The sequence below is a fragment of the Lytechinus variegatus genome, chromosome 5 (assembly GCF_018143015.1).
Source record: "Lytechinus variegatus isolate NC3 chromosome 5, Lvar_3.0, whole genome shotgun sequence".
In the NCBI taxonomy this organism is placed as follows: Eukaryota; Metazoa; Echinodermata; class Echinoidea; order Temnopleuroida; family Toxopneustidae; genus Lytechinus; species Lytechinus variegatus.
In genome coordinates, this window is record NC_054744.1 from 38751569 (window position 1) to 38767067 (window position 15499).

A 15499-nucleotide genomic window follows, 5' to 3' on the forward strand; every position below is an offset into this window, starting at 1 on the left:
AAAATATCAGAGCTTAAACTACCACATGTCAGCCACGCAGGGCGACAGTTATAATATAGGTGTAATATAGGTGTAATATAATATGGAGGTGTAAAATCGGTGAAGCAAAAACATAGCAGAACTAACAAAACAGTCACACTGAAGCTGTAAAAATAATGAAATAAGATAAATTCAATTCAATCAAACTTTATAATTTCCCTTTAAAAATTATATTATTGGGACGATTCAGTAACAATGAATAAAGACATTATTGTAAACTAAATTACGTAAATATGTTCCAAGTCTGAGCTGACATTATAATTTGATTATAAATTAAGTTTGGAATTCAAATTTCAATTAGATATAGACTAGATCTAGTGTAGTTTAAGTAAGTTTGGAATTCACCCCAGCCTAGCTTTGGGCATTAGGGGTGGAACTGAGGAAAAAGAAATAAGTCCTAGTCTAGACAAACACTTCATCATCATCATCACTACCATCATCTGATATAGACAGCTGGCAGCCGTCTGTTTCGAGGAGTTATTTAAAAATTTTATTATTTTTTTATTTCTCCTGGTACACAGACGGCTCGATATCGTGCAGCCACCATTAGGGGGCTAACAATTCAAAATCTTCCCAACAGGGCTCATTGATTTTTGTCTTTATTTCATAACAAAAATATAAAAAGTTAGTCACATGCAAATGAGAGAATCAATGATGTCTCTCACTCACTATTTCTTTTGTTTTTTATTGTTTGAATTCTATCAATTTTTACAGATTTGACAATAAGGACAAACTTGACTGACCCATAAAATGTTAAACAATGGTAATTCCACATGTTCAGGGGGAAATAAAACATTGTTTCACAGGACAAAGGGGAGAAAATTAGAATATGTCATATCTCCTATAATAAAATACAAATGAAATAGTGAGTGATGTCTAGGCCTAGTGATGTCATCAGTTCTCTCATTTGCATACTGACCAGGATGTGCATAGAACTGTTTTGTGAAATTAAGCCAAACTTAAAAATATCACAACTTTCTAATTTTACAGTAGAGGCACATTGCTAATATGGGAGACTGTCTCCCATGAGAGATTATCTCCATTATCAGAGACTTTTGTAAAGAATTTGGGTATCCAATTTAAGAAACAGTCTACAAGTTTGGGAGACCAATTTCCTTTGATTACATTTGCTGCAAAAGGATTACCTTGGCTTGGCGGCAAATAAAAATGTGATGAGCAGATTCCTCATGAAAAATTACCCCTTTTCACTGTCTACCTTAAAAATTCACTGTCTACTTTTGTTTTGATAAGGATTTTTTTTGTCATCCACACACAAAACAAAAAGGCTTCTGACCTCATTCATGTCAGTGAGACAAAATTTTGGGTGGAAAAATTATGCTTTGTTGGTGTTGTTTCTTTTGTTCTTTTGCAAAGCAAGTCTCTAATATGAGAGATTGTCTCTCATATTGCCATGGAGAGAGTCTCCCATATTGGTCATGCGCCTCTACTGTTTTACATCCGATTTTGATGAAATTTTCAGCATTATGCTTGTTGGATTTTTCTCTTTTTGTTGGGCTGGACTTGTCCTTTAATGAAGAAGGCAGTTTCCAGTGGCCTGTACTTCCTGGTAACTCCATCTCTGTCATTCACGTCTGGTTAATTATCACTTAGACAGCTGGCAGCTGTCTGTTTTGAGGAGTTTAATTTTTTTTTTAAATTTCTCCTCGTACATCGTGCAGCCACCACCATTTAGATCTAGGCCTTTTTTAATTTTAAACAATGCAAAATCCCCCGACGGGGCTCATCGATTTTTGTCTTTATTTCATAAAAATATATGAAAAGAACTGGACCAAAGAAACATTATTATCCCGTTTTGGCCTGAAATGCACCAAAAGGAGGAAAAATAAATAAGAGGGGAAAAACAGTGACTTACTTCAGCTGTCACGCAACTTCAGTCCCTGCACTGTTTTATCCTAGTCTTGAGGACAAAATGATGATGACTTTTTAAAATCCTGCCATATACTTCTTCATCATTGACGTCTTGACACTGTTCCCATAGTGTCTTAAGCGAAGGACGATAACAAACATGGATTTCCCTAGGAAATCCATCTTTTCATAACATGATCGCTCGAAATACGTTTATATTATAAATTTCTACACAATTTCTTCCGGCTAACGACGCCGTTTTGAAAAACCATTTATAGATAAAAATTATTTTACAAATATTAAAATTTATTACGTAATTATAATTAATTCCATACTTCAAATTATTTATAATTACGTAATAAATTTCAATAATTGTAAAATAATAATTTTTATCTATAAATGGTTTTTCAAAACAGCATCGTTAGCCGGAAGTACGTCATACATAAGAGGTTCAAGGGTCAACGCTATTGTATTTCTGTTGTTTAACATGTGGATCGAGGGGTCTACGCGGCATCAGTTAGGTAAGAAATCTTCAATTTTTTTACATTTTTATTCAACATTTTTTAAAACTTTCCTACCCATTAGGCGTAGGAAGGTGTAGGAATTAATAAAATAAACATATTTCGAGCGATCATGTTATGAAAAGATAGATTTCCTAGGGAAATCCATCTTTGTTATTGTCATTCGCTTAAGACACTATGGGAACAGTGTCAAGACGTCAATGATGAAGAAGTATATGACAGGATTTTAAAAAGTCATCATCATTGCGTCCTCAAGACTAGTTTTATCCGAACTTAGTACATAAACCATGTAAACATATGGCCATTGAGTCCCCTGTACAGATCAAGCTAGAACTTCAGTCTCTGTATTTGGTGAGTGGTGCCAACGGACTTCAGCGGAACAACCAACATAACATTAACAGAGACCCGGGGGGGGCACTTCCATTCACGATTGGATATCATGCGCGACCATGGGGTCTCAAAAAGCACCCTAAACACGTAATTTACATATTCTGAAAATGCACCCCTTAACAAGTATTGGCGAGTGAAACCCTACCCTTAAGTATTGGAAACAAAACGATACACTTGGCAAATATTCCCTGAAATGAACCCCTAAACAAGTACAGGAATGTTTTGTTACGGGTCCTCGAGGTCGTCAGCCGCTTACCTTATTTGGTTTAGTACGACCCCACCCCCACCTTCTACACCTCGTGCAACTCGGCCTCTAAACACGAAGTATTGGGGCGAAAAGGACATCCTAAACATTTTCATTTTGTTTTCATTCCCGCAAATTCGACCCTAAAGTAAAAACATGTAATTTTCCTATCGAAATAGATACCCTTTTTTCATTATTTTTGTGTTTTTCTCTTTTTGACACCCTTGTACGTAACTAGCCAGGAATAACCGTCGTTTCTGGGGATTTATTCAACAATATCTGACATTTTACTGTAATCCCCATTCACAGACGGTAAAGTGTCCGTGTGGGCTCCCATTTGCTATAACACCAGCACTTTTGTCCGACCAGAGTCCAAAGTTTGGGGTTATATAACACATTGAGGTTACAATCTAAGGATATGTAAACTACAAATTAAAAATATTTAATTATTCAATTTTAAAATACTTTAAACGATATAGATGAAAATTACACTTTACCGATGTTTAGTTGGGAAAAGCACAGCTCATCGATCCAAATTAAGGCAGCCAAACTATGAAATATTTACAAACGAACGGAGAGGGCGTCAACAATATACGAATGTGATATCGATATTGCATTCCACCAGCACACCTACAAGGCAATAATACGATACACTCACGAAGACAAACGATAATAGTTATAATCGCGATATATCGAGACATTAACGATAATGACGTCATTCAAGATGGCAACTTGCAGGAAAAACCGTCAGGTCAGGAGAAAATGTCTTAGATGACAGATTTCTCAATCATCCAGTGGATTTTTTTTCAATAACTCCGGTCCAAGGTATGCAATTACTTAAGTTTTTTATATTTCCCTGATAATTAAACTGTAAATTTCGCTCAAAAAACAGTTTTAAATCGCGATCTATAAAACGCTAGTTCACTATACGTTGTCTGTAGCCACGGACCCCCAACCTCTTCAGTCTATGTATGGTGAGTGGAGCCAACGTAGTTCAGCGGAACAACCAAACTACAGAGACTGAAGCTTTTGGTCTAGTAATACGTAACGTGCCCTATTGTCATGATTGATTGTGAAAAAGACATCCTTTTTTTAATACATGTTTTTTTGGTCGCGCATGGTATCCACTCGTTAATGTAATTGTAAGTGCCCGCCTCACCGAGAGATAGGCACGCTCACGCATCACAAGAGGGCGCTTTTTCGCGAGCTCGGTTCGCTGTACAAAAATTGCGACCGGCGGCGTCAGCGTGACGAAGCGAAATTGAGCTCCAGAGCCATGGCATGGCGTTATTCAATACACTCATACATGTATAACATCGAATACCAGCAAAATGATTGAGACACCATATGGCTGTGTGACGTATAGACTTACCATCTGACTCATCGGCACTTCCAGCGGACCAACGAACGACGATCGAGAGGCCTGGAAAATCACTTGTAAGTACCAAATATGCTTGATTTTGTCGAAATTTTGAGTTTTATGAATAATTATATTACTTGCACACTGATGCATCATGATTCATGGTGAAGATGAAATTCTAAGCTTTAATTTAACACCAAAATTACGTGGAAAGAACTTAGCAGATGAAAGCGATTCAGCTTGATGCACAGGTCTGTTGCAGGCAAAATTGTCGAGATTTAGCGCCTTCGCGCTCTTGAATTTCGCGGGGGGGATTTGGCGTCTGCTTCATCTGCTCTGCACAGTCCTGCGTATCGCTTTCAGTGTGCACATTTGCACTCACTTATTCGTAGGTAATATTTTTTTTTCTCTTCTGGAGCTGTTAATATCATGGACAATTTAATATTTTATTAATTTTAAAAATATGTTATATTACAATGAACCTGATGCAAAACAAAGCACAAAACATCATTTCCTGTTCATTATGAATCATGATGGATTTACATCTTATTCTCAGACTTACTTGTTTTCACTTCATTTTATTTTCATTTAGTATATCAGAATATGGTATGATTTTTTATTTTGTTTTCCTTTTATGAATATTTGATCTTCTATAGTCTTGGGGAAATCAATTATTTTACACACTCAGTATCTCTATTTGTAAATTACTAAATTGTAAAATGCTACATTTTTTCAGAAATAAATTGGTGAAGCGGTGGGGGGGGGGGGATGCTACGTTCTATTTTATAATTTTTTTTCCTTGAAATCTCTATGAAAATCATATGTATTTTTATTTTCAAAGCCCTTTTTATTTATTGAAAATCTTTTTGACTATGATTTGATTTATTTTTTTAATTATTTTTGTTTCCTTCAGGTTTCATTATCTATTCCTGAAAATGCTAAATCGAGTCTATTATCAACTCATCATCCGTATGTCTGGCGACTGGCGAGAAATTTCCAGGCCGATTGTGAACATCAGTCCAGGCCAAGGATAAAGCCATGAACGACCAAATCTGGCTAATGCCAGATGACAAGATCTCTACGCAGGATTACAGCTAGCATATGACTAGCTTGAGAAATTTAAATATTCAAGAAAGAAACATAAGATTCTTATCTATTAATTTTTTTTTATTATTTAAATTTCTGTTTTGTTTTTGTTTGAATTTTTCGTTCTATTTTTTGTGTTTTGTTCTCGTAAAATTCTTGTAAAAAATGATTTCTGTTTCATGGACTCCTAACAATTTCAGCACCATTTATTGCACATATTTTTTTTCTGCACTGCACTGGGAAAGGGAAGGGTAATTTTTCTTCCAGTACTTTATCATGAGGTCTCATGACTTTTATCTTAATGGCACTTATGTTCTCAGGAATTTTTCTTCATGTATGAACTTAACTGTGGTCTTAAATCTGAATTATGGAATTGTAATAACTATTATTCAATTGCTTAAACATGTTAAAGGGTTTTTCAGCAAGGTTGCATCATTATTTTGCCTTCCAGATATTATATTGTTTGGCTTTAATATTTAAGATCATGGCCAAAATGTCAGAAGAGGTGGATCTGCTCCAGCTACCAGCTGATAGGATTACTAATGAAGTTATCATTGACCTACTGCCAAAACTCACGAGAGGAGAGGGAATTACATGGTCAAAATTTTATGAAATAGTTCAAAACAAATATGATGCTGAATGTACTTTAAAGGCCCTTCAGACCAAGATAACAAGAATCTATGGAAGGTACTTGAAACTAAACAAAACAAAACAAACTAAGGACCAAAATGATGTGAAGGTCAACTATCTGCAAGAACATTTCAAGCCCCCAGGAAAAGTTGTTCGACCTCCAAAGCATGCTAAAGTAGACCAAGATCAAGATGCTGCTAGTCCTAAAAAGAGAAAAGTCTATTCCAATGATCAAGTAGAAAATTTGGGAAAAGAACTTGAGAGATTCAAGGACATGGTGCAAAAAACAGAGAGGGAAGTAATGACTTGCAAAAAGAAAGTGAAGCACCTTGAGAAGGAACTGAAAAAGAATAAAGAAAAGGTTCAGTCTTTCACATCTATATTTGGCAGTGTAAGAGGTGGAAGAAAGCGGATTACCGAAACAATAAAGCGACTTAAACAATCTAAAAGGGAATGGAGGGTAAACTACCAGATGACAAAGAGTGAAGAAAAACGGAAGACAATTGAAATTACGAGACTTCGAGCACAATTGAAAGAAGAAAAGAGAAGACGTCAAAGAATTCAAAAGAAATACACAGAGCAAGAAAAAATCAAGGTCGCCCAGAAGCAACAGGAGATTGAACAACTCAAAGAAACTGTTGAAAATCTTCAATATGAAAAAGACAAGTCCCATCATCCTCAACAAATCCAAACCAAGATTGGCCAGTCCTACACCCCTCAGATCAGAGAAGCATCCTACTATTTACAGGTTGGGTTTGAATAAAATTGATTTATAAAAAATAAAGTGATAGGAATTAAGTCATATAATGTTCATAATAGTAATTTGGAGGTTCCCCTTTTGACATTTTAATATGTAAAATGGGTAATTGATCAGATACATGATTATTTCCTGAGATACATTACTGGAAACTGATCACAAAGACCCTATTTCATAGAATATTGTATTATGGTAACTTTGCCATTCTGGGGTTACTTGTCTGGAGCATTGGCGGCAGAAGCCCCAAATTTTAGGAGGGGACAACCAAAACAATTTTGACAAGCAAAAAAAAAAAAGGCTCTCAACCCAAACATTTTAGGGGGGACGTAGGAAAATAAATTGACAAGCAAAAAAAAAAAGGTCATCAAATTTAGGGGGGACACGTCCCCCCCCCCCCCCCCCCCGATTCCGCCGCCTATGGTCTGGAGTCTTTGATTTTGATTGGTTGGTGATTAGCATTACTATGGGATAGCCAAATTACCATAATATTAGCTTGTATTTGTATGCACAGTTGCCCTGGTCTATGATAAAAAAAAATTACCTACTTCAGTTGTTATAAAAATGTAGTGATTATTGCTTTTATATTTTGCATTAATAGCAAGGATGTTAAAAGGGATTGAAGTTCACTCAAATGCAAACTCAATTTGAGTTCACTCAAATTCAAGAATAAGATCTTTGAAACCTTGATAACAATTGGGCAAAAAAAGTTATGAGCATGTGTATGCTGATAACGGCATAGTTTATTATTTATCCAAAACTACCTGTCTTCTACAGTTCAACTGGTTTCAAGGATTTCATTCCTAATTATTGTTCACAATGAAGTTATTTTAGAGCATGTTTTATTTCTTCCTATATATATATTTAAACCATTTGAGATAATTTTAATTTTGACTCAGTAATCTATAAGCATGTACTCAATTTCTTAAGTTTAATACTGTTTTAATAACTAAAAGTCTCATTACAATTGTTCTGGCAAAAAAGGCAAATCCCAAATATGCTAACCCCAAATCTAACACTACACATTGATTTTGCTAACATAGTTTTAAACAAACTTCTGTGAAACCCTAACCGTAACTAACTGTCCTTGGATCATTTGCCAAAAGAGCAAATGTCACATCATTCTGATAAAGGTTGCATGCAAAATTATTACTGTATCCCCACTTTTATAAATAAAATTACAGAACCTAGGAGTCGCAGAAGGCAAGGTAAGCGAAGCGATTAGAGTTGTTGCGGAAACTCTATGTGATGTGACCTTCATGGATGAGCTACCGTCTCGACAAACTCAAGGACGCTTTGCTTCTGAAATGAAGGCAATTTGTCGGGACCAAATCGAGGAACATTTTGTGTCGGAAAGAAATACAACATTAAAGTACGATGGGACGACGAAATCACGAGTTGGTCATCTTGTAGAATGTGAACTAGCTTCTAAAGAGAAAACATACTTGGTAGGATTACGCCAGCAAGCTGGAGGAACAAGCGACGAATATATAAGTGCTATCAGAGAATCTATATCGGATGTGAATCCATCCCTGCTCGACGGCATAGCAAATACTATGACCGATCGAGCGAGTGTGAATACTGCAATAGACAGAAAACTCTCTGACCTGAAAGGGGAATGTCATATCAACAGCTTCAGATGTGGGATGCACCCTCTGGACACCCTTGGTAAGGCATGTGATAATGCATTAAAGGAGAGTGAAAGCCAAGATAAATATCATAGACTTTTCAAGAAGAGAGGGGAGAGTAATACCGCATGCCTCATCAGAAAGGTATCTGATTTATTCCATAATGAGGCAACCGGATGTGGTATTGCTCTTACATCATTTCTGAAGACTACTGGTTGTCCAGTGACAACATTCCCAAGATGGGTAGGAAATCGGTTTAACATTTTATTTAAATCTGCCAAGTGCTTAGTTGCAATGATGCCATTTATTTTGAATTACTTTCAGAAAATTCAGAAGCCCACAAATGATTTACAATCAGCTTTGTACCAGTATCTTCAAGATCCCCACCTACAGGCTTGTATTTGTTGTTTAGCTCTTATTTCACTCAAGATTACGGAGCCATGGATGAAGATGCTAGGTACAGCAGAAAACATTCTTGGAATTAACACTGCATACCAGGAAGCAGTCGATTGCATGTCGAGTTGGGAGATGGATCCTCAACTAATGCTCTCTACCAATAGATGTGCCTTTGGAGAATGTGTAGCTATACCATTCATTGATGACATGAATGATGCTCGAAAAGCTCCTCTATGTCCTATCTTGGAGAAAATGATGCACGAATGTGTCATTGTGTGCAAGAGACAACTAGAAGACCAATTGCAAGGGGGAGTGTTTTGGGAACCAGGACAGGATCTCTGTGAAGCTGCTGCTTCATGTTCGTCTACAAACATATCTGGTGAACGTCAGTTTGCCAAGGCAGACTCTCTCTTACATAGAGCACCAAACATTTCAGTAGGAAAGATGGAAGCCAAGGTAATGTTTTCCTCCAATGACACAAGGGATTGGTTGGAATGTAAATCTGCGGAAGAGAAAAAGAAAACAATTACTTCAGCAATGAAGAAAGGGAAGGAGGTACGTAAACATGATATAATTCTCTCATCACATGTATCAAAAGCAATAAAAGAGAAAAATGAAGCAAACAGACTTTCACTGACAGAAAAGGAGAAGAAACACAGAGAGAAAATTGAAGAAGTGATAGAACATGTATTGGAGGAAGGTGTAATGGAAGGCACCTCATCAATTGACGAAGTTCTCTCCAAGAAGACATCAAAGACAAGCAAGAAAAATTTTCTTACAAATCAAATTAAATTTCAGCAATTGATTAATCCATCCCCAAACAAGCAATACCTATCGAAATGTAATGTTGAAGAACTACATGAGATCCTAGAAAATGAGTGTGCCAGGAATCAAGGTGATGAAAAAATGAAAAATATCCTGATGTTGATCAAACACCCCACCTCCCTCGTGAGAAAGAATTTCACCCAAAAATGGGAAGACAACAAAGGGGTGGAAGTGTGGTGGAATGGTGTCGTTCAAAACTATAATGGCAAGGAATATGAAATAGAGTTCAACGAATTAGAGGAGTTCTTCTATATGACCCAATCCGAAATTATTTGTGACATAATTTCTAATGACCTTAAAATCCTATAATCATGATAATGACACTGTGGATTGACGCCTAACCAAAGGACACAAGGCCATATTGGAACAATAATTGACCCTCTGATAGCAAGGTGAGAATCCGAACCACTATATGCTTCTACAACTGCCTACATCATGGTTATAACCGGAGTGATCAAACCCAAAACAAGTGGTCCAGTATCAAAACCTTTTTCCCCTGAGCATTATTCCTACACATCCAAGTCAAGGTAAGACAATTTTCTATTTGTTCTATTAAGTATGGCAAAATCATAAATGCAGGCCTAATATAATTATTATTGTAGGAAAGATATTTCTAAAGTAATATTACCATAAATAATTATCACTCACTTGTTTTCTGAGGCCCATCTGGATCAGCGAACAATACGGCTTGCCTGGAACTAAAAAAAATCCTCCAACATAAAACTGATTCAAGGCAACAAAAAAGAAAAGAAAATTGGGGTTAGATTTGAATAAATTTAAAATGAAAGAGCTAGAATAAAGAAAAAATAAAGAAAAAACCTCCCTAAGAAGGGAACACAAACCTAAACCATTAGTGGACCCACGACTTTCATGAAAAATTGGGAGGCACTAAGCTTGACCCCCCCCCCCCCCCCAAAAAAAAAAAAAATGGCAAGAAAAAAATTACAAAAAACCCCAGCTATGTTTAACCAATTATGATTGCCCTACCCCCCCCATCAAAAAAAGAAAAATACTCATTAAAGATTGTTTAAGGGCACATCCTATATATCCCCCCCCCCCCCTTACCTCCCTAATCTGCCTCTGAACTAAAAATAGAATTTGTCAATTTTTCAAGCAAACACCCATTTGAAGAGAAACGGCTGTGTTTACCTCATTATGCATGGGAAAAAACAATATTTATTCATGAATATGCATATGTAATGTGCGCGACGCGTCTACGCTGTCCCAATGAGGATTGCAGGCCTAGCGCTCCATCGCGCCGTAACCATGCCATGGCTCCACGCATACGCTCCCCGCTCGGACCCGCCCAGCGTTGGTAAGGTGGGTCACGTGCGCGCTGGCTGGATGCGACTCTCTTCGAGCCGACGAAAGGCAATAGACGCAGCATTTTTAGTAAAAAATCTGATTTCCATGTTTTTCCGAGTTTTTCAACAAACCAAGTAAGGAAATGTTTTATTGAATATCTAATCTTTCTTTTGAGGTAAGTTTTATGAAATTTCATTGGAGTTGAAAATTTCCGTGAGCGTGCCTACCAGAGACCGAAGCTTTTGGTCTAATTATCACTGTCAGTGTGACTGTCATGACTGTATACCCAGTTGTTGTGTATCCGGACGGGTTGTGTGTCCGGACGATCAATTTATTTTTAGAATGTCATTCGGAAAAATTTACTGGTCAGCGAAGTTTCATCAATTTTTAGTACAAAATGTTAGGAAATATTATAAAGAACAAAATAGAAAATGATTACAATTAATGAATTCATATTTTTAGTGTAATCCACAGACAAAAAAGAAGGCTTCAAAAAGATAAAGTGTCCGGACACCCGACCCCCCATCCTACACTTGTGATAAATTATTATCCCCAGGCCACACGATTACGAATAGACGGGACTGGACGTGAATTGAAAGCCAAAAAGGGCTAATAAAACACGCGTTAGAACTGTTCAATTTCGTTGATATATATTGCCTTCTACTACAATTAACATGATTAAAGGTGACCTGTGCACACTCGTCCTACAAACAGCTAAAATACACAGTGTTCAATCAAACAAGCAAAATTTAAAAAAACTTACCACGCCACGCGCGGTCCGCGGTCCACGGCCCTACCCACGGTTCGAGAGCAGGGGGGCGTTTCATCAATATTTTCGTCCGACAAGTTGTCAGATCTGACAACTTTCCTGGATTCTGATTGGCTGAGAGGCACTGTTACTATAGTAACTGTCGGATAAAACGTCCGACAAGTCCTTTCATGAAACGCTCCCCAGTAGACTCTGTATCCAGTCGGCTAGTCTGCTTCTGTCACACAGTGCTTGTGTATGTCCGGTACGTAGAATGGCATGTACAAAATAAATTATAAGAATCGACTTTACTGACGTTTAACTTCAACAATATGTCAGTCATTATATGAAGTACAATTCTCTCGGCATGGGCGGCTAAGGTCGTTTAGCTCAGTCGGCAGAGCGTCGTGCTGATAACGCGAAGGTCATGAGTTCGAGCCTCATATCGACCAAAACGTTCCCTTTTTAAAATTTCATATTAAAATCTCTAAATATGTGTTATATCAAATAGCATGTGTAATTCAAAAATATACTGAAACCGGTCGCGGGACAGCGGGCATTCCCCCAAATTTCCCATGGACAAAAAAAAGCACTTTGACATGAAAATATGCCCTTTGTTCAAAATAAACTGTCATTTGTGACGTTACACTTTTCATATTAGAAAATATGAAATCTTTTTTTATTATTAATTATCCTTTCCTTTTAAAGAATGTATTCTACAGAGAAGATATAACTGCATGGGTGAATTGAATTCAATCAAGAATTTAAAGAAAACAATGCGAAGAAAAAGGAGGAAATGAAAGACTAATATGAAGGGGGAAGTGAATAACAAAAGGCCAATAATTATTGGAATTAAAGTAGTATTCTGAGATCAGTTTATCTTTAAAATATTTATTTTTATTTTAGCTCTCAAATGGTAGAGGCCGCGGAAGCGGGGGGGGGGGGGGGCTAGCCCCCAACTTTTTTCCAAAACCGTGTACAAAAACGTAAAGATGACCATAAGATTGTGATTTTTTGCATGGTCAGTCCACCCCCACACTTTTGGCTCAGCCCCCCCCTTCACCTCTTTGAAAACCGTTCTGCGGGCCCTGAATTGTATTCTGAGATGAACACCACTGAAAGTTTCGCTCGCGCTTTACGTGCGCATTGCCTGCACGTGTAAGTTAGTGAAATTAAAATCTGCTCAAGAGGAAGAAAAAGGGGGATGAATTTAATTCATTTTTATATGCACATTATTATTCTGACCGCGATTTTCCCGGGATCGTCCCATATTTTGCTCCTTTGTCCCGGCGTCCCTACAAACCCTTCCCGGGACCCCTATTTGTCCCGTATATCAGAATATTGTACTTTTATTTAAGTGACGAATTTTCATCAAATAACCAATAGGAAGCAGAGACATCGATAACTACTATAGGCATGTAGGATCGGAGCAGATTCTCAATGGTGCAAACAATGACATGATAGTATTATATACAAAAATAATCACTAAATCGGCGAAAAATATCTATAATTATATTATGGATTCACAGATTACTGATTTGGAGATGTAATTGGGTGGGGGATTTATTGAGTTTTCACTTTAACTATAGATATAATTGTTTTAGCTTTTGTTTTGAGTCTTGTTGTGTATGATGCCGCGATGTTTCATTTAATTTTTAAGATGACAATGTTTCACTTTGAAATTTTATATTCATTTCTAAAACATTTTAGTTTGTTAAAATTTTAAAAACGTAATTAAAAAACATCAAATATCATTATGATTTTTGTTAGATGATTCGATGGTTTCATTATTTGCTTGAAGTTTGAACTTTTTACTATTTCTTTCTTTTCTATCCTTCTTTCTTCATCTATCCTTTCTGCCTGCCCTTTTTTTTGTTCCATTATTTCTTATATTTTTTCCTGAGTTTTCTCTCTCTCCCTCTCTGTTCATTTTCTTTCTTTCCTCCTTTTTCTTACCTGCCTTCTTTACAAATACTTATTTTTATATGGTATACAATTTGTTTTTGTTTGATGGAAGTGAAATAAATAAAATTGAATTGAATTAAATTTCCCTTTTTATATCCTTCATTCTTTCTTTCCTAAAAATTGTCTTTGCTTCCTGCTCCCTTCCTCTCCTTTTTCTTTTCGTTCTTATCTATTCTCTTATCCCTTCATTCTTTCCTCCCTCTCTTTCCCCCTTTCTTTCTTTCTTTCTTTCATTCTTTATTTTATTTTTCCTTCTAATTATTTTCCTTATTCTTTCTTTACCTCCCTTCCATCCTTCCTTCCCAACCTTCCCTTTCCTGTTTTTCTTCTTTCTTTGTGTGTTTCTTTCTTTCTTTCAAAGAATGAAGGAAACATTTTTCTTTCCTTCATTCTTTCTTTCCTCCTTTTTTTTCTTACTTACTTTTTTTCTTTTGCTCCTTTATTTTGTCTTTCACACATTTATTCATCTTCCCTTCGTTTATTTTTCTTTTTTTATATTCAATTCAAAGAATGACGGAAACCTTTTCTCTCTTTTTGTCTTTCTTTCATCCTTCTTTCATTCATTCACCCTTCTTTCCAATTCTTTATATATTTTTTTACAAGTCTAACACTGTGTAGCGTTCAGGGTGACCAGACGTCCCGTATTTCCCGGGATTGTCCCGTATTTTGCTCCGTTGTCCCGGCGTCCCAACAAACCCTTCTCGGGACGCCTATTTGTCCCATATTTCAGAATATTGAACAAAATGTAGTTAATACATAAAGTGACGAATTTTCATTAAATAACCAACGGATGACGATACAGAGACAACAATTAAATTGATAACTGTAAATTTTTGCAAGTTCTGCGATGATTTTCTTCACGGTTAATTCATTAATTGCAAACGAACTTACCTCCTGCCTGTGTGTGGCAGGCTACAACCTAGGCATGTAGGATCAGAGCAAATTCTCAATGGTGCAAACAATCTCACATGATAAACAGTTTTTGTCTCACCTGCATAGCAGAGTGAGACTATAGGCGCCGCTTTTCCGACGGCGGCGGCGGCGTCAACATCAAATCTTAACCTGAGGTTAAGTTTTTGAAATGACATCATAACTTAGAAAGTATATGGACCTAGTTCATGAAACTTGGCCATAAGGTTAATCAAGTATTACTGAACATCCTATTAAAGTTTCATGTCACATAACCAAGTTCAAAGGTCATTTAGGGTCAATGAACTTAGACCATGTTGGAGGAATCAACATCAAAATCTTAACCTGAGGTTAAGTTTTTAAAATGACGTCATATATGGACCTAGTTCATGAAACTTGGACATAAGGTTAATCAAGTATCACTGAACATCCTGCATGAGTTTTATGTCACATGACCAAGGTCAAAGGTCATTTAGGGTCAATGAACTTTGGCCGAATTGGGGGTATCTGTTGAATTCCCATCATAACTTTGAAAGTTTATGGATCTGATTCATGAAACTTGGACATAATAGTAATCAAGTATCACTGAATATCCTGTGCGCATTTCAGGTCACATGACCAAGGTCAAAGGTCAATGAACATTGGTCGAATTGGGGGTATCTGTTGAATTACCATCATAACTTTGAAAGTTTATGGATCTGATTCATGAAACTTGGACATAAGAGTAATCAAGTATCACTGAACATCCTGTGCGAGTTTAAGGTCACATGATCAAGGTCAGCTTTCATTTTGAATTTTGGTGTGTATGATGCCGCGATATTTTATCTAATTTT

General features: G+C 36.6%; 1 protein-coding gene and 1 non-coding gene across 2 annotated transcripts; both read left to right on the top strand.

Annotated features, from left to right (window-relative positions):
* The first annotated feature begins 7265 nt into the window (after positions 1 to 7265).
* LOC121416104 lies at positions 7266 to 10678 on the top strand. Its single transcript, XM_041609560.1, has one exon. The coding sequence runs from the start codon at positions 8150 to 8152 to the stop codon at positions 10046 to 10048; it is 1899 nt and encodes a 632-aa protein (XP_041465494.1). The 5' UTR covers positions 7266 to 8149; the 3' UTR covers positions 10049 to 10678.
* Positions 10679 to 12171: 1493 nt separating this feature from the next.
* Positions 12172 to 12244, top strand: TRNAI-GAU. Its single transcript has one exon. It is a non-coding gene; the product is annotated as a tRNA-Ile (tRNA).
* Positions 12245 to 15499: the final 3255 nt, after the last annotated feature.

Bases quoted from the DNA above. Each gene is read 5' to 3' on its own strand.
- LOC121416104 (XM_041609560.1), top strand. From the start codon at position 8,150: ATGGATGAGCTACCGTCTCGACAAACTCAAGGACGCTTTGCTTCTGAA.